Source organism: Medicago truncatula, chromosome 1 (assembly GCF_003473485.1).
Source record: "Medicago truncatula cultivar Jemalong A17 chromosome 1, MtrunA17r5.0-ANR, whole genome shotgun sequence".
NCBI lineage: Eukaryota > Viridiplantae > Streptophyta > Magnoliopsida > Fabales > Fabaceae > Medicago > Medicago truncatula.
In genome coordinates this window covers 44,290,863-44,310,997 of record NC_053042.1, presented here as the reverse complement: position 1 = coordinate 44,310,997, position 20,135 = coordinate 44,290,863, and the positions used below count along the sequence as shown (strand labels likewise).

General features: G+C 34.5%; 3 protein-coding genes across 4 annotated transcripts; 2 read left to right on the top strand and 1 right to left on the bottom strand.

The window, feature by feature from the left end:
• The first annotated feature begins 322 nt into the window (after positions 1-322).
• On the top strand, positions 323-2,626 carry LOC11410490 (mitochondrial uncoupling protein 3). The gene is made up of 2 exons (XM_003591613.4): positions 323-975; positions 1,886-2,626. The coding sequence occupies exons 1-2, from the start codon at positions 610-612 to the stop codon at positions 2,426-2,428; spliced, it is 909 nt and encodes a 302-aa protein (XP_003591661.1). The 5' UTR covers positions 323-609; the 3' UTR covers positions 2,429-2,626.
• A 384-nt stretch (positions 2,627-3,010) lies between these two features.
• LOC11418360 (putative E3 ubiquitin-protein ligase LIN) lies at positions 3,011-10,877 on the bottom strand. Of its 2 annotated transcripts, none has more exons than XM_013613804.3 (17): positions 10,493-10,877; positions 9,059-9,999; positions 8,726-8,789; positions 8,251-8,616; positions 7,946-8,031; positions 6,515-7,795; positions 6,004-6,148; positions 5,654-5,911; positions 5,255-5,564; positions 5,041-5,165; positions 4,833-4,952; positions 4,627-4,752; positions 4,194-4,316; positions 4,000-4,110; positions 3,659-3,802; positions 3,336-3,584; positions 3,011-3,244 (listed from the first exon to the last, which is right to left on the bottom strand). In XM_013613804.3, exons 2-17 carry the CDS (start codon positions 9,997-9,999, stop codon positions 3,227-3,229), a joined length of 4,467 nt encoding a protein of 1,488 aa, XP_013469258.1. In that variant the 5' UTR covers positions 10,493-10,877; the 3' UTR covers positions 3,011-3,226. The 2 variants fall into 2 exon arrangements, with proteins under 2 accessions (XP_013469258.1, XP_024640063.1); XM_024784295.2 differs by lacking the exon at positions 10,493-10,877 and adding an exon at positions 10,217-10,477.
• A 2,888-nt stretch (positions 10,878-13,765) lies between these two features.
• Positions 13,766-19,493, top strand: LOC11417780 (WD repeat-containing protein WRAP73). Its single transcript, XM_003591611.4, has 6 exons — positions 13,766-14,129; positions 15,354-15,842; positions 17,418-17,639; positions 17,719-17,791; positions 17,990-18,097; positions 18,768-19,493. Exons 1-6 carry the CDS (start codon positions 14,013-14,015, stop codon positions 19,133-19,135), a joined length of 1,377 nt encoding a protein of 458 aa, XP_003591659.2. The 5' UTR covers positions 13,766-14,012; the 3' UTR covers positions 19,136-19,493.
• Positions 19,494-20,135: the final 642 nt, after the last annotated feature.

Genomic DNA, 20,135 nt, shown 5'->3' with positions numbered 1-20,135 from the left:
GTGTCGGTATTACCAAGGTTATTTCAAGTTAAATTTTAGGTAATTATGATTTAACAAATAATTTAATATTAAAAAATAATGATGTAAAATTATTAATCGGATATATTTAGTATTAATATTAAATAAGTCAGCAATCTCTTAACAAGTGTGTTTGATGAGTTAAAAATTAATGGAATATATTTAATATTAATACTGAAAAATTAAATAAGTCTGAAATCTTCTAATAAGGATGTGTTTGATGAGTTAAAACTAAGTACGAAAAAGAACTAACTAACACATGACAAGATTTCTATGGTTTGAAACTCTATTGGTGTTTTTACAATCAAAACGCGGTACAGCATTGTCATGTACTCATGTCTTATGTCTTATGGACGATGCGGCGATGCCACAAAAGAACAAGTACGCGTAACTTATTCTGACAAAACTACTACACAAAACTTGAACTGTGTCATCCTGATTTATCAACACTTACAAATGGCTGAGGTAATTTCAATATAATCTCCAACCCCTGATGCCTGTGTACCTTGTCAATTCATTGTCTTAGAATAGCCAGCCAGCCAGCCCCGTGCATATTTTATTTTGGCGAGTTGGGTTTTCTTGTATGTACCAATGAAATCAGGCAATCAAGTTGACAATACTCATACAAAGATTTTGCTAACATCATTATCGGCAATGGTGGCCGAGTCCACAACTTTTCCCATAGACTTGATCAAAACCAGGCTCCAACTCCATGGGGAGTCACTTTCATCAACTCGTCCAACCGGTGCATTTCAAATAGGCCTAGACATTATTCGTCAACAAGGTCCTCTTTGCCTTTATAAGGGCTTGTCTCCAGCAATTTTAAGACACCTATTCTACACCCCTATTCGAATTGTTGGGTATGAGCACCTGAGGAGTGTTATTTCTTCTGATAATGGGTCGCCCTCTATCATTGGCAAGGCTGTTGTTGGTGGAATCTCTGGCAGTATGGCTCAGGTGAGAATATTTGTTCAGAATTCTTGTCAATTTCTCATAGTAAGTAAATAATTAAGATTTGTAATTCAAATTTTCTATATCTTTTTATTTGAAAATGCTGACCATCAAGATTATATATTTAAAGGATAAAAGTTCCAAGATGAAGGCTTGAGCCTGGACCAAAAAATAGTTAAGTTACAGTCTCTTGATTTGAATTCTGTTGTTAAGACTTGAGAGTTTCAGGAACATAATTTTATGCCTTCCAACTTCGAAGAACACCATCTGCCAGATTTATGAACATAGTAAAAGAATATGTGGTGTTTGTACATCAATTGATTGATTGATTCAGTATTAGGTAGGTACATCACGACTTTTGTGTTTTTCGACTGATGTTTATCTTAGTTACTAGTGGGGTTAGCCTAGTCGGTCAGTCTGCCGTCTGCCTTGTCTTGGTCCCTGGTTATGTGAGAGCTTTGCACACGATTCTGGATTGCCTTTGTTATAAAATTCTGATTCTGACACTCTCTTAAGCATAAGCTTTACAAGTTTTAACCTTGTTACAATTAGCAACCCACAAATGTTAGATAAACAATACAACCAATCACAACCAAAGAACTTGGGAAACTAAAATCCTTTAAAAGGTTGTAGGCGTGCAGTGACTCGTGTATTTAGTTTCTAGAGAATCTTTGAAAATCTCACACCTGCTCTCATGCTGGAGAGGTGGAAATAAAATATTAGGATTGTGGTTTCATCAGTTAGATGCAAAAGTAGCCATGAGATGCAAATAGTTTACCAGAGATCAAAGGATGTAATTTCCAATGCACTGTAACTTTGGAGACGAATCCATGTTTTAATTGACTGCTCACCTTTATATTTGTCTTTGGAAAAGTACAGATTTATATTTTTTTATTATTTACAATTGGCAGTACAGGTTATAGCAAGCCCGGCTGATCTTGTCAAGGTGAGGATGCAAGCTGATAGTCAAATGATGAGAAAAGGTCTTCAACCTCGGTATTCAGGGCCAATTGATGCTTTTAACAAAATCATTAAAGCTGAAGGATTTCAAGGACTATGGAAGGGTGTTTTTCCTAATATCCAAAGAGCCTTCTTAGTGAACATGGGGGAATTAGCCTGTTATGATCATGCTAAACAATTTGTTATTAAAAGTAAGATAGCCGAGGATAATGTTTATGCCCACACATTAGCTTCCATCATGTCAGGTCTTGCGGCAACTTCTTTAAGTTGTCCAGCCGACGTTGTCAAGACTAGAATGATGAATCAGACAGCTAAAAAGGAAGGGAATGTCTTATATAGAAGCTCTTATGATTGCTTGGTGAAGACAGTTAAAGTTGAAGGAATAAGAGCACTCTGGAAAGGATTCTTCCCCACATGGGCAAGGCTTGGTCCGTGGCAATTTGTTTTCTGGGTTTCCTATGAGAAGTTTAGAAAACTTGCTGGGCTCTCTTCTTTCTAGGACATTATTTTGATTTATGCTGTTAAACATTCATTCAAGATAAAATTCACAATTCACAGCCTCGAGAGTGAGTGCACACACTGAAATTTCTTTCTGCTGCTTGCGCTATTATTTGGAAGCCTGTCTGTGCAGTTACATTGTCAAGTGATATTGTTTTTATTTATTTTGGAATAAATTTCACTCCTTTTTTCCCTTAAAGATAATTTAGCCACACTATTATTCCCTTTGTTATAGTTAATATGCTGGTTGTTTACTACTGGAAACCTAGTTTGGAGAAAAAAATAAGTTTCCTTTTGGAAAAATAACCTCCGGAAGATGTTATTTGTACAGTTTGTGATGTTGGGACTACAATACAAACAGTCCTTGGATTACTTAAAACTGGGGGAAAAATATAGATTGCGAAATAATCGGTTGAACTGATTGATTTAATTGATGATTATATTAAAAATAAGTAATTTTTTCACATTTTTATTTTTATATATTACATACATTATGTGATGATATATGTGGATTAAATGTTTCAACTGTCTCTTTCACTTTGCAGTTGAATTATCAACTATGAGATACTTGTGCAAGATGATGTTGATGGTGGTAGTGTACCGCAAATAGTATATTCAATTTTTCCTGCATTGTATACCTTTGACATAGAAGATCTTATTTGGATAATATAATTTAATGAACAATACTCTTTGACTAATGAAATCCTATAAAATATGTAAGGAGCTCAAATAGGTAAAACTCATCAGCATTTCATTTACATGTGGCAAAAGGGTTGTTATACTCGTACTTTTATTGTGCTTAGTCCAATGCCCAGACCTGCATCATGAATCCAAAAGAAAATTCAGTTACTGGGAAAGAAGCTGGTTAGTTTGTGATATCATGGCTGCTATTATGATCAATGCCTAACCTGGATCTTTCCATCAGAGGAACCAACAAAAAGCATCATTCCATCAGCGTCTGACGCTAATGATGTAATTTTTGTGTTACCACCAGCCATTTTGATGGAAGCAACTCGGGTGAACTTATCTTTTAGCCAAACTTCAATGGTGCCAAATTTCGTACCAGCAAATATGAAGTCACTGTTGATGGCTACACGATGGACGTCGAGTCCAGTTGATAGCGATCCCACCACCATTTTGGAGGAAAGTGAAAATATCTTGTATCAATTGAAGGAAAAAGTTAGTTCTGCGAGAAAATATGCTTTGGAACAGAACAAGAACAGACATATACCTTTCCTGCGGTTGCATCAATAGAAGAACCACAAGCAAAGAGCAAATCATCATGAATTTGAAGGGAGTGTATGGTTTGTTTTCCCAACAATTTTCTTGTACCAGTGAAGAATGAAGTTGATGTATATTTGGACAAGTCAACCTCCTGCCATCATTCAGCCGGTAGGTAAGTCTTAGAAAACATGGACAATTTCCAGAGAAGCTTTTGCATGTTTTGTTAGAGTTGTATATTATGAAAATGGAAAGAACATATGGATCTTAATTCTTAAGCAATATTTGCGGATTGCTTTACTTAAGCTAAAGACACTACTAAAAAATGATGCAATATAGAGGGATGTTTACCTGTATGCTGTAACCAGAGCAACCACAGTACAGTTTGTCCCCGGAAACAGCAAGGCATTTCACATATTTGTTGAAATTGATGAACTTTGGAGCATCTAACCAATTAAAAACCTGTAAATATCAAATTTTATCAATTTTATCTTATGATGGAACTGGATTTCTTAATGAGTTGTTCAACAACATATAAGGCTTGCCTTAACTCCCGTTCCTTGAGTTACATAGCATGCCAATTTAGCATTGGCTGCTAGCTCATACACTGCCTCCTTAACGTCATAAACATCTATACATTTAATCCCGTCAGGTTTAATTGTCCAAACCTGTACATAAGAAATATTATTCAATGGTGCATATCATGTATTAAGATCAATCTAGTGGGTTAACAAAAAGATGCAGGTAATTTGGAAAGTTAAGATATCAAGTACTATTTTTACTTTATGTTGCTTTCAATTATAGAATGCATGGCATTTTATATGTTAATTGTTGAGTCTAGCCATTTATATTTGTTTATTCTGGTAAAATTCATTAATTATTTAGTATGCCTCATCACCTCAAATATTAGCAACATTAATTGGTATGCACAACAAAATATTTGACCAATTTTTTCTATGACATGGCTTGACGAGTTACCCGGATTGTTTTGTCCAAGGAAGAACTGTATAGTTTATCAACTGAAGAACAAAGAGATGTAACAGCTTTCTTGTGCTCGCGAGTTTCTTGAATCACCCTAGGTATTCTCTTCCTTGCGTCCCATACCTAGGAGGAATTTATATTGTTAAAATGAACAGCTAGACAAACGCACAACCACACTGTTTCTGATTGTTAGGATACTCTACCTTGATAGTTCCATCAGCATGTCCACTCAAGACCTGACCATTCAGGTAATGCAAAGAAAGCACCTCTCCATTTGAGCTCAAATCTAACTCAACTACTTCTTTACAACTCCACAACTCTGTCTATAGAATAGAGGACTAAAATAGTTACTTTCTCTAAGAAGATATATTATATGAAATGAACTATATCCTAAATCACCACTAAACTTACCACATCAACAGAATTTAAGTTTAGCAAGGCTTTCAAAATATCAGCTGCAACTGTTGAATATTTCTTCAGCTTCCTCAAGATTCTGTAGATGCTTTTAGCATAAACTCTAAGTACTTCGTGAACAGCTGCAACATTACATTTTCTCATTTAGTGTACTCCTTTGTATAATAAAGACCTTGATAATGTTTTCAACTAGTATAAAAAAAAAAACTACTTGGATCACTAATGAAAGACTTCAAAGCTAGGGATGCTAGGATCTTTTCCTCCAGGTTCTTGGATGACTGGAGGACATTCATAAGTGCCTCAAGCAGGGATTTCCGAGCAACATCCCTTACACCAGTATCAGGTAGAGTAAAGAGCATGTGTGTCAGCCATGTGGCAAGGACAAGGCAAGATTTTGCCATCTTTAAGGAGTTACTCTTTAGGCATTCTTCCAAAGCTTGAAATATTGAACCGTTTTCATGATTGCAAAGTACAGAAGCTACCCTTTTCTGCCAAGATTTCATGGCGTTTTTTTCATCCTCCTGTGTAAGAAAAGTTTGTATTAGTATCGTACGAAATCAATTATCAACAATACTCAAAATAACAATTGAAATGCCACATATCCTCAAACCATTGTTTCCATGAAATCATTGTCTGAGTGCCCCAATTGCTCGGCCTTCATTAAAACATTGTAAGGTTGATCAAATCCTGCAATCTTCAGCAATCCAGCTTCAGTATATGACTTTCCTGAGGAAGTGACATGTCCAATAAGAAATAGCAAAGCATCTAAAGCCTTCATTTGATTATTTGAGAAGTCCTTTTGCCAAAGTGCTTCTATCAGTGTCTCTACAGCTTCTTCCCTGTAAATGCTCATCTTTCGTGGCTCAGCCTGAATAGTTTGACAAGAACAAAAAATATATTGAGGCAAAAAGAGAGCAAAGTTACATTTTAAGAACAATAAATTCATCTAACAAGGCTAACCAAAAGATCAAGTTGAAGAAGAAGACTGGCAACGGCAATTTGATGTTCCATTGGAGCCATCTGTAGATATACAAGAAATGTATGCATTGTACTGAAAGCTCCTTCATCCTTGATTATCTGTAATGTCTGGTTGCTGGACGTCCTTCTGTATAATCATAAAAACAAAATACTAAAATTGGTGTTGGACGAGGAGTGACTCAACAGTACATTTTTTCTTAACATGTGGGGAGTGCTTAATAGGAAAATATTTAGGTATGCCTATTGCTGAGTCATGTGAAAAATCTGTGCTTTTCATTGATGCTTTAGTTTCTCCATTTTACTGTAAACATAAAGGTGATACTTCTCAAATGAATGATAGTATGGTTTATATCAGTTCCAAAAAGTTAGCATTGAATTTGAGGGACAAGACTCTAGTTATGCATCTCCAAAATATTGAACAAGGTGAAAACAGTAACAGGTAAATGACTGCTTTAATTGAAGGGAAAGGAAAGTTTTGCTTATTGTAAGTTACCTATTCAATCGAACCAGTTCTGAGAGAAACTCCACACAGATTCCTCTCACGCTATCGTTTCCAGCGTGAAATAATTCAAGAACAGGTGACAATTCAATTCTATTTGCTATTGAGCTCTTGCAACTTTTTTCAGCTTGCATACAACACAAAAGTATGGAAATTACAGGTCTCCTTCCTTCGGTTTTGTCCAAATACTTAACTATGGCTGGAATTCCGTTTGCTGAGATAACACTTGAAGCATTGACTGACCTATTATATTCATCCCCTCCTATTAAAATTTGCTCAAGAATTGCTATGGCGGCAGCTTTAGGGTCTATTGCTAACTGAAAATCATCTATATCCTCACTTTTGTTCTGGATCACTTGGATAAGAGAGGGTATTAGTTCATGTTCTGAAAGCTGAGCAAAAACTGGCCTTAGTTGGTAAATGAGTAGTGCAGCCTCGGCCAAACCATTCTTAAGTAGCATAGCCAAGCAATCAAAATCAGAATCTACACTGTTAAGTGTTTCTCCAACTCTTTCATCTGAAAAGATTAGCTCTGAAAGAATATAAATTGATCTTCTCAGAACTTCTCTATTTAGAGAAGCCGAGAGAATTTCTACTAAACCACTTACAACTGTTGGCTTTGATAAATAAGAATGAATCTGAGGATCGGTCTTAGAATCCTTCCACAATCTTGCTATTTCCAATACAGCTTGTTCACAGTCCTGCAAGTTTTCTGATGTACATAGACTTGTGATGTAAGGTGTCAAGGAATTTATAATCGTTTCAACTGCAGCTTGCGATAACACACTAGTTGGAGATGCACCGACAGAAACCCTCGTAAATCTGTTGTTCCTTTGTCTAATGTAATCGTCTTTGTACTTCTGACTTGGTGAATCAGTTGTTCTTTGTATACTCGAAACCATTGTGATGTCTTTTGCAGAGGGAGAACATGAAGAACCCCTTGGTGTGTTAGAATTTGAGAATTCTTGAGCTAGTTCAGGATTCTGTTCTTTCCATGATACTATCAATCTCTTCAAAACATAGTTTGTTTTTGGCAAGATGTTTGCGGAGAGAGCCTGTCGCGTGATGGGGCACGTTGTGTTTCCTGTTCCAAGCCACTCTTGAATAGCTTTTCTTTCATAGGTTTGGCCTGTTTCAAGGGTGACAGGATCACTAAATATCTGACCTGTGATTGGACAAACAAAATCTTTTGGTGGTTTTGATCCAATAGTCAGTTTCTCTAGTTTTGGAAATGAACTAGAGCTTTGATAACCATCTTCACTTTCACAATGTGAACTGCAAACTCAAAAGGGCAAAGAAAGTTGAAAATTAGGAAGGAAATAATATTATTTATTTGTCACTAACCCAAACAGTAGCATGAGAACTATAATGAGAATCCTAGAATATAAAAAGAATATCTCATAAATAAAAAAAAGTGGTAATTACCTGTCATTCAGCACCAAACTATTTTCATTGTCTTGATTCATACTTGGTGTTTGACTATCATTCTTCCTCTTAATATTATTCCTGACCTATATCCCAAATAACTGTTACATTGCATAGTTGAACTTGAAATATAGTAACTACATCCACCAACCATAAAAAAGCTATGAGTAATACATACTCCCTCTAGACTTCAAAATAAGCATAAAAAGTATATGTATATGGACCAGATACATGCATTTGTTTGCTTATATTTAAGTTCGGACTAGTAATAAATAATAGGATTATGTATATATTATCTAACATACCATAACTTCTTCATCGCCAGTGAAAATATGATCGGAGCTCGTGTCTGGAGATGATGATAGAGAGTGATCAGAAACAATTGATCCCGTAAAACGATTAGATAGTAACCGCAAAAACTTCGATTCTTTTTTCCTACGGAGAGGATTTGTAGATGAATAATTTGAAGCTCTTCTTGGAGATTCCATAGGAGAGATATTGGGAGAATTCATTTGATTCTTCTGGTTTGATCGATATACTTTTGGTTCAACATCTTCATCCTTGATATTTTTCTTAGGTTCAGGTGAGAAAATATTGATTTTATCGGAATCCACAGATGCATCATAATGCTCAGAATCCAAATCGTCTTCAATCTCTTCAATTATGCTCTCCTGCATAAGGTAATTTATCATAACGCCTATATGAATGTGCTACTATAAATCCATTGATCAAAAGCTATATTATTAGCAATAAACAAACATATAGATAACTTTCTATTACCTTAGCAGCCCATAGTGATGATTGTTCCCCCTTTGAATGGTTGGAATTTGAAGCTATATTCTCTCTGTTGAAATTCAGAATCCGAAAAGTACATGCAAGAATTAGGAGGTTCAGATGAAATAAAATGCATGTTGAACTTTCTTAAGCTAAGTTGTTTTGGTACTGAATCATAAAACACATGAGTAGAATTTGTATATTAAAATATTATCTGAAAAACTGAAGTATATATTAGGAAAAAAATACAATATAATGGTCTCATCGCATAGCCATATCCCGAAGTTCATTGAGACTCACGGATTCGAAGAATTCAAAATTCCACTGCATAACCCTTACCTGGTTGTTTCATTTAAACCATCATTAGATCTTCTTGTTGTCATAGAAAATCCAGAACTCTTGGGCAATATAGGACCAAACTTTACAAAATCAGGAACAGACCGGCTCAACTCATGCAAAGGAGTCATCGGCGGCTCAGCAATTGGCAACATAGGAACAACCTTCTTGCTTGAGGTAGAATCAGGGTTCATACAATCATTATAATATTTTGCATATAGCCTTGTGTTCTCATCTAATGACTCTCCATAAAGCTGCTCAAGTTTTTGCAGTTTCTCAAGCTGATTCGGCCTCATAGAAAATACCAAAGACTCGTTGAAAACTTTATCAAAATCAGCAGTATAAGAAAAATCAGTAGATTCAGGTAACACTTCCATCATAAGCTTATGTCTCTCCTCTGAATACCACCCTACAATTGAACTCATATGTGGAAGAAACAGGTTTTTCCATAATTCAGGAGCAAAATCAATCCTAGAGAAAAAAGGGTCCACAATGAACATCTCAAGAGAATGATAAATACAACTCTTAATATTGTTCCTCAACTTCCATAAATAGGATAAATTCAAATGTGCCCAAGCTGATAAATATGAATTTGGTACTCCAGCAGTTTTTTGCTTAGGATTCAACATTGCACACACTTGCAACATTTTCTCAGCATAATCTAATCTTGCAAGCTTAGTTTCCATATTATAGGTATTAATAGCTTCTTCAAGAGCCTCAATACCCCAATCCAAATTTGCTAATACTGCTTGATCAGAATATTCTACCTCAGTTTCTTTGTCAGTGTTTCCATCTTCAGCTGCTAATCTCTCAGCACATTGATCTTTATGTTGTGTTCTTTGTTCTTTGTTGATTAACCTATCTTGAATGAAACTATCTATAGTTGTAGTCAAGAATCTAACAATATCCTTCTGATCCATCATGAATCTGAAATTCCCCGACATCTATCAAGAAAAATCACAAAAAAAAAAAAAAAAACTAATAAAGCATTGTTCATGACATATAAAAAACCCTAGTTACTTGAAAAGTACAAATTCATCCGACATAAAGGTAAATTAAAGCAAATAACTGATAAGGTGATGTTAGTATTAATTAAGCATAAACTATCATTTAGGAAACAAACTAAAATCATCTAAGTATACCAGGATGTTAAATACCAACCTAATTTCCAAATCAAATCAGAACTTTAAACCTCAACAAGATATTTCTAAGTCAACATCTATACATCTTTCAGCCAAGTCAAACGAAACTTAAGAATGGTCAAAATTTATGTGCAATGGACATGAATCCTCCAAAAGCAGTTCATATTGACTCGAGACCTTTTGAAGCAAACATTTTTGTCATACATATTTGAATAATCTATCCTTATATCCTAAAGTTGAGACCAAGTAAACTAAAACAGATTAGGATCTTCAAAATAGGTATCAAGTGTTAGACCTTATAGCTTCTTTTCAACCACTAAAATTTCCCACTTTGATCCTTCAAGAGATGCAACTGATGATGACTTGGCATGCTAGCTAGCTAGCTAGCTGCAATAGAAGATGATGAAAGTACTCAAATATTCAGAAACAAAGTATAAGAATTAATGACACTCGGATTTGAGTCTTTGACTTAAAGTTAATTATGATCAAAGAAAGAGACATAAATTATGAGATTGACATGATGAATAAGCCAACACGTTTCTTGCAAGAAGAAAAAATCAGAAAAAAGGTGTATAAGAAGACTATGTGTTTGCCTGCATATGGTATAGAAAAACAAAATTAGTAACACTAAGGATGGAAATAGCTATGCCGGCATATATGTTAATGTGATGACAGAAGCAAAACAAAGCGCGGACTAAGGCACATAGATTATTTATTATTATATTGTGCAAAGGTTACATGTATTTGTATTATATAGTTTATGCTTAAATCATTAGGAAATGATTGGTTGTATATTGCATTGACAAAAACACAAACAACCGTTGGCTTTTAGGTTTGGACTCTTGGTCTCTTACTATACATGCTTGAAGGAGTGAAAATGTGAAAATAAATTTACTTATTAGCTACATAGGAGTAGTAGAAAATATTAAAATGATTCTACCAACCCTAAATTTCCAATATTTTTTTGCCTAACATGCTTTCGGCGGCATATATAGCTTCACTTTTTTTATGGACAAGTATGTATAGTTTTTTATATAAATTTTATAAAATAATGTTAAAATAAATAAATTATTGTTTATGAAAAGTTTATATTCAAAGTATTTCTCTTACATTTTATGGAGAATAGTCAATATGGTCTAACTAAATTGGAGTTGCTTAACTCCTTTTTATAGGCCCTATCAGGAGTTTACCGACTTTAGCAATTTTCAACTCCTATAATAACATTCTTCCTTAAACAAAAACAAATAAACTCCTTACCAATATGAAATAAGTTTTACTTTTTAAAATTGAACTAAACGTAAAATTATAAATTATAATCCTGATCGCATTTATAAATAAAAAACAATTTTTAAGTTTATTGAATAATTAATATATCTGACTTGTATATAGACCAGAAACATTATAAATCTAAAAAAATTTGTTTTTTACTTACAAATGTAACTAGACTTGGCTTTTTATGAATTGACTCTTAAAAAGCATATGAAACTTGAAAGGTACATATTTCTCATATAGCACTCTCAGTTTTAACTCTCTTTCGTAAAACTCAAATTTTACAACTCATTTGAGTCAGATGGTGTTAGCTTGAGACTTTGGAGCGTACTCTTCATCAAGGTCTCAAATTCGATTTTCCTGTACAAATTTAGATGGACTAATTTACCTTAAAAAAAACTCAAATTTTTCTTAACAAATTTTTTTCGTAATTATATTCGAGTATTACACATAATGTAATTATATTTCGTAACATATTCCTAAAATAAAAATATCTAACGTTAAAATGAAAGATGTAGCGCTTCACCGACGTCCACGTTGCACATGAGGGTAAAACACATGGTTCTTACAAAAAAATAAAAAACTAGTCCTCGTCTCGCAAACACATGTCAATACTTGTCTGTTCAACTGGCCTAAAAAGGATGCATCTTTGTTGCATTTGAGAAGCCCGTGTTAAGGGCGTTGCCAACGAACTTGAGTTGAAGCATAAGTCATGATGCAAGCCTGATGATCCCCTCATACAAATGTAGAAGACTACCCGGTAATTGTTGTTGTGTGCTGCCAATGTCGAGGTTCACCGGTGTGTGGTCGGTTCCGACGAACGTTTGTCACTGCATTTGCAAGAGTCCAATCATCCAACAGTTGATGAGCTATGTCGACTACTTGTGTGCAGTGCTATGGTAATATCTTCCCACACTTTGAGATTGTGATGTTTCCATAAAATCCAAAGCATACTAACCATTCTATGCGCAAAATTTAGCGTGAGGTGTTGTAACAAAAGAAAGATGGTGTCTGATGTGTCGTACTAGTTTCAATAATAGCCTCGTGAATGTCATCCCATAGACCATACATGCGCCAAACTTGTATGAAAAAAGAACAAGCAAACATTAGTTGAATCACATTGTCAAATTAAAAGCGGTAAGGTCTTTAAACCTCATACCTCCATAACTCTTGTGCGCTGATAGTTTTTCCTAGAACATCTAGTGTATATCATTCAAATTTTCGAATTATATTTTGCAGTTGTGTTTAGTACGTTATAAGATTTTTCTTGAAAAAAATTAATTTATTTAATAATGGATGAATTAAATATGAATTTGTACGTTCAACACTTAAAAAATTCATATTCAATTCATATATTGTTGAAAAATTCTAATTTTTTTATGGTAGAGATTGTTATAATATTATAAATATCTCTATAAAATTCTTTCATAATTGTGAAGCATACATATGAGCTGACTTAAAAACAAGAATCATAAGCGGCAGTGACAAATTTTCTAGGGACCAAAACTTGATGAAATTTTTTAGAGGCTAATACTTGAAATTTAAAAAAATGACAAAGAAATTAGGCTAATATATTATGAAAGAAAAGTAGTATTAAAATTATTTCATCGTGAGATTTTCAAAATATTATTGATTAATAGATTCTTAAAGATTTTTTGATTTTTTTTTTATAATAAGACTTATATAATTTTTTTTTGAAGAAGAATAAGACTTATATAATTAAAAAAGGGTTTTACTAGAAACCACCTGTCTTTTACCAACCCACACTTTAAGATGTGATTTCCACTTTTTAGTTATAACTTTACTAAAAGATACTTTCATAAAAATTACTTGGTGTCTTTTAACAAATGTTCATATAATAACTTGCTAAAAGACACCTTCATAAAAAGTGTCTTCTATCAAAATCCATTAAAAAATATCAATGATTAAATAGTTTAATGATCATATCAAATAACAATCTCACGTAAGTAACAAGATTGAGCTAAACTCACGTGACGAAGATGATAATTGTCATTATTGTAATTAGGGTCTTTTTAACGAGTGCCTCCGAGATACTCTTTAAGCATCCAAAATTTAATAATTATTCATTTAAAAAATCAATTATTACAGTTTCCAATTTATTCAATATACAATTTTTCATTAAAAACTTACTATTTAAAGTGTTTTACATAAAAAAATGCCCCAAAAACCCTGTTAACATTTCCTTTTATAAAAGAAGATAAAATAAAATTTAGAAATGATTTAGGATTTAATTTAACGGTCTATTTAAAGCTTACAAGAAAAATTTGAAATGTTTGGATGTCTGAAAAGTGAAAAGTATATGAGAACAAAAAGGATGGATCCACCATTCCAGATCTAATGGTCTGTCTTCACTTGACAACACTTCATTCATCTTCTCATCACACCAAACTGCACTCACTCACATTAATCATGCATGATTAGTGAAAACGGTTACTACTAATAATATCATTATCTTTTCCTTCTTCTTTCAAAGTTGAAAATTGAAAAACGAAACGAAACGAAACCCTTGAATTTGCGGTGTGATAATGGAGTTCACTGAATGTTACAAACAAACAGGTCCTTCTTCTTTCTCTCCCAACGCTCGTTTCTTAGCCGTCGCTGTTGATTATCGCCTCGTCATTCGTGACACCCTCTCTTTCAAGGTAACATTATTTCATTTACTTCTGAATTTGATAAAATTCTGTCTGGTGGTTATCAACGTTACATTGATCTGAGTGAAACTCGACTCGGATCCCTTAAGCAAAGTCTCGGGTTCGAGCTTTCCAGATGGAAAAAATGTGGTTGAAAGGGGTGACCCCACTAAAGGTGGCCAGTCGGGTTCTCTGACAGAGATTAATTATTGGCATAGCCGGTGGATACTTTGCACCAATGATATGGTTCCTGAAATAAAGTTTTAGGGTTCTTAGTTCTTAGATAATTAAATTTTGGAAGAAATTATAGGTAATGTGATTCAATTTTTAATTAAGAACTCAACTAGATAGTATCTAAGTAGAGATTGTAAAATGTAAAACATGAAGCCGTTGTTTTAGGATTTTCAGTACTTGTAAGACGTGATGGAGTTGTAGTTGTCACATGAACTTGTATAATGTTGTAAATAGGAAATTTAAAGTTAAGCGAGTCTTCGAAAATTTGGGTTTACGAATGGAGACACTAAAATCATTGGAATTAGATGGATTTCAGGCAATACTTCTGGAGATTGTGAACACTTAATTGTGAATGATTAATGCTCCTCGAATCTGAAATCCAACATGCTATGGTAAGAAGTTTGATGCATTCACGCAGTCAGCATATCTGTGGCCGTTGGATTGAAGATCGGACGGTTCATATTTCAATGCAGATTTTATTTTTTTAACTAAAAAATACCGAGCTTGAAATATGGATGGTCCAATCTTGATCAAACAAACACATATGTGCTGACTATGTGAGTGCGTCAAATTGTCAACTGCAGGCAATCTTGGTTCATGGTCAGCAGTTCTGAATACTGGGTAAACTTTGGAATATAAAGCGAGTAAAATTAAACAAGTGTGCTTGTTGAAATTTAAATGCCAACTTAGAACACATATTGTATGTCCTTTTCCTTTTTAGCTCATTTTCCGATTATTACTTTTTACTCTAATGCCTCAACGTTTCTCTTTTTCTCTCTATATGCCAACATATACTATTGTACTGTGGGTTTGCATGACTCTTTTTCTTGACCTGATAAGTTCACATAAAAGAATACAAGAATGTATTTGGAACTTTAGTGTCTAGGTTTAACGTGCCATAGGTAAATTATATACTTGGTATTTTGCAGATATTCCATCTGAGAGATTCCAAATATTTGCTTCTGGTTTGTGGTTTTGAATCATTCTTTCCGTCTTATGCAGGTTGTGCAATTGTTTTCATGCTTGGACAAAATTAGCTATATTGAATGGGCCCTTGATTCTGAGTACATTCTCTGCGGTCTCTATAAAAAGCCAATGATACAGGCTTGGTCACTGACCCAGCCAGAGTGGACATGCAAGATAGACGAAGGTCCTGCTGGTATTGCATATGCTAGGTGGAGCCCAGATAGTCGTCACATACTTACGACATCAGATTTTCAGTTGCGTTTAACAGTTTGGTCACTGGTAAACACGGCTTGTGTGCATCTGCAGTTGCCAAAGCATGCTTCTAAGGGGGTTTCCTTTACAAGAGATGGAAAATTTGCAGCAATTTGTACAAGGCGTGATTGCAAAGACCATATAAATCTGTTATCTTGTCATTCATGGGAAATAATGGGCCTGTTTCCTGTTGACACTCTAGACTTGGCTGATGTCGAATGGTCACCTGACGATAGTTCTATAGTAATATGGGATTCACCCCTTGATTACAAGGTAGCTACTATCTTCCTAATTCCTATTTTTCTTTCCTAGCCCTCTTAACCTGGGAGACTTGGTAAACATAAATGTGATTCAAAATATTCCACTGAATTTAACTCGTATGTGAATTTAAGGAAACACTGATAATTCCCATTCTATATCAATTCAAACTGTTAATGGAATGGAAAAAAATAGCATACCATTGTTTGGACATTTTATGGCGAAACAAAAGAAAGTTTTCATACCATTGTTTGGGAAGTGGTCGAAATGGTAAAAGCTTTGTAGTTAAATTTATATTCCATAGGTATAGAATATATTCCCTTACCTCAGGTCCATTCTATCCTATTTTAAGCAATTCAAATATTGGCAACTAGTGTCATTTTGTTTTGCTTCTTTTTATCCCATTCTAATAATCCAAACAAAACCTAAAATAAACAAAACAATTATCATGTGTACTATCCTGTTAAACAAACACTTACTACTTTGCACCTCACTAAAAGCTCGTATCTGCCTAGTGTGTATACATTGTTGTTTCCTTCTCCTTCCTTCAAGATTGGACCGGCCAATGGAAACCTACCATGTCACACAATTGAAAACAATTAGGCGGATCATCTTAAGCCACCAAATCAAAATCAAAATAGTCTATAATCAAATTCAAACACCTCTAAAGGAAATGTTAGGGTCCAATCCTGGATGCAAGAACAATAACAACGACTAATCATGTAATAGCAGTGCCATCAATTACGTACGGTGGACACCTTTGGGAGGCCAACTATCCTTTTTTTTAAGCCCTCATTTCCCTTGTAAGACTCCGTGGCTCTGACATCCTTCACATATTTGCCATCAAGGTTGGCAAAAAATCCGTCACTGCAATCTACCATGTCAGCTATTTGATATCAATGTACAATAGACATGGTAAAAAAATCTAAAATTACATAAACTACCGTTGTTACTCGAAAGAGAGAAAGAGAGGATACAGTACAACTCAGTGGTTGAAATTGTGATTTTTTGTCACGGTTGATTATTCCACTTTGATACCATGTTTAAAAATTGGAGATGATAAATAGTTGGAAGAGCAAAATAGAGAGATGGGGAGATAGTATAGGAATGTCATAAGTTGAAGAAAAAGTATTTTTAAGTATTAACAGCTCATAGTCCTCTTCTCTATTGGTCATTCATCTCTCCAATCAAACTCGAAATTACTGGTATATCACATTGAACCAGTTACTTACTGGTATATCACCCATAATGTTTGGGTCAACAGATCCTTATTAGTTTTCTAGACCCTTAACAATCATGTAAAGCTTAAGCTTCCCTGAGCTATGATCAGGGGAAGGAGAGTCAACGGACAGTGGAAGGAAGGTTAAATATCTACAATGTTCAATAATATAGATAGAACCGCAAGCATTTTATAGAGAATGTTTCATGAATGGCGTTGCATATATCAAATAATACAATCTTTCATGCATGTATTCTGTATGTCTACTCTTGTGCTGCTTATATCCTGTTTTTTTTAGACTGATGGTCATGCTATAAAATTAATGTTAGCAAGTTATGCTAAAGCCTTGGTCGTTTTTGTTTTATACTTAGGTTCTAATCTATTCTCCAGACGGAAGGTGTCTTTTCAAGTATCAAGCATATGAAAGTGGATTAGGAGTTAAAAGTGTGTCGTGGTCTCCCTGTGGTCAGTTTCTGGCAGTGGGTAGTTATGACCAGATGCTGCGAGTCCTGAATCATTTAACTTGGAAGACATTTGCTGAGTTTCTGCATCCATATGCAGTCCGTGGCCCTTGTTATGCTGCTGTTTTCAAAGTATTTCTTTTTGACACTTTTATTGTTGATGGCGTTGCAGTTTATGAAAAATTTATTTACCATGTCCCTGAAATTGCAGGAAGTAGATGAACCTCTGCAACTTGATATGTCAGAACTGTGTTTGAGCGATGATTTTTCTCAAGGAAACATTGGTAAGCATAAGTGCTATGACTTTTTTATTACAATTACACTGTTTTGAACGACCCGTCATGGTAGGAAAAAGTTTCACATGTATTGTTGGTTTAAAACTTTCTAGTACACAGTTCTTATTTTTATTTGATTTAAGCTTTTTGGACAGTTGGTCCATGAAACACATCCCTTTGTTTTCTTATTTTTCTTTCTCTAACCAGATTCTCCAGAACGACCCTTTCGAGTAAGGTATGAAGTCATGGAAGTTCCAATCAATTTACCTTTTCAGAAGCCTCCTGCTGAGAAACCTAACCCCAAACAAGGAATCGGTAAGCTGTGCTTCCTCTAACTTTTGAATGCTTCAAATTATGCCCTTCCTTGCTACATAATGCAATGATCACTCCAGGGTTCTTAATTTCATTATTTGCATGGTAAATAGGAAGAAATTGAATTACTTCATGTGGATATTTTTTTCTGTTCAATTTGATTTTTGGTTTGTATAAGTATTAGCATCTGTGAAGCATGGATACGGACACGGACACCGGACACGACACTATTTATTAGCATGAAATAGAGCAGATCTGGATGCAAACTATTTAATTCAAGTGACCCTTAATACCGATATATCCTTTCATGTTTAGCGTAAACCTTATCTCCAATGATATTGTTATGTGATTCACTGGCGATTTATAATTTTACATTTTCTTGGACTTTTAACATCAGAATCTCTATCCATATATTCTTTCTTTGTTGCAATTCCAAGTTATTATTTCCTTTGGATTGATTCTTTAGTTCTTCATATTCTTTATTGATGATACCTTGGTTTCTGCAATATCACTTTGATGGTTATGTATCTTGTACCATATCAGTTTCTTTTCAACTATACTTTACCTAGACGGACCGAATCATCTGGTTGCCTCTGGACTTAATCAAAGCCTTCTGTCACTAGCTTTGCACGATGGCTCTTGGCCTGCTTGACAAAACTGATTTTTCTTGCAGGCTTTTTGTCATGGAGCAATGATAGCCAATACATATGTACTCGCAATGATAGTATGCCTACAGTACTCTGGGTATGGAATATTCGACAACTTGAGCTTACAGCAATCTTAGTGCAGAAGGACCCTATCAGAGTGGCAGCTTGGGATCCGACATCCACTCGCCTTGTTTTCTGCACCGGAAGCACACATTTATACATGTGGACCCCATCTGGTGCCTTTTGTGTTCATGTTCCTCTACCACAATTTTCGATAACAGATCTGAAGTGGAATTCTGATGGCAGTTGTCTACTTCTTAAGGATAAGGAGACTTTCTGTTGTGCTGCTGTACCCTTATTGCCAGAATCTAGCGAATACAGCTCAGATGAATGATGCTTACAATAGAGTAAAACAAAGTTATGGTAAATATGAATAGCTATCTTTATCTTTGTGATTCTGGTAGATAAGTGTATCTTAGGGTTTAAGATCATGTAAAAACCTTCTGTTGTAAATTCAAATTCCATGAGTGTCTCTCCTGTTTGTTGGGTAGGATATGCTGATCAATTCATTTTTAATAGGCGCAATTAAGCAATCAGTTATGTAGTCAGAGTTTTTCCAGTGACCTTTCGTTTTGCATTTGGGAAAATTCAAAAGGCTGTCTCAGCCTTTGTTGTAAGAGCATGTATTAATACCATTCTCTTTTCATGCATTACCTTTATAAAAAATAAGAATGTAATGTCGATTGTGATGACATTAATTCTAAGGTAGCTTCTAGAGTGAAGATGATTGAAAGTCATTCCAAACTCTAACAATGATTCAGTGGATATATGACCTACAACTCAAATGTTGATTTTGAGGTTGATTCGAAAATAGTAGCTGATTTACTTTAATAGAGGAGGGGTAGATGTCACCGAATTTGGTCTCATTATGGATAGTAGTATCCAATTTTGTAGCTCTTATCTACCAAACTCTCATGTTTAGTTTATAACAAATGAGGTTGTCCATCAATTAATTAAGACAACCACATCCTTACCAAGCTTCCACATTTTTTATGAAATCTCGACATGTATTACCAATATGATTAATAATGAAATGATATAAATTTTCTTTTCTAAAAACAAAAACTACAGTTTTGAAGTGTTGAAATACACATTATTTTGTTTGTGGAAAAATATACACATTTATTAGAGCATCCACGACATGTCACTCCATTTTTCTTTAAAAAAAAAAAAAAAAGCACTTCATTTTGGGTGTTTGATTGAGTCCCCTGTGTCCCTAAAAAGAAAAGTGAGTCTCGTGTCCATTTCACTCATTTTATAATAGTGCATAATAAACACATGCATTATTTTATAATAGTACTTAATAAACACATGCATTATTATATGCAAGGGCC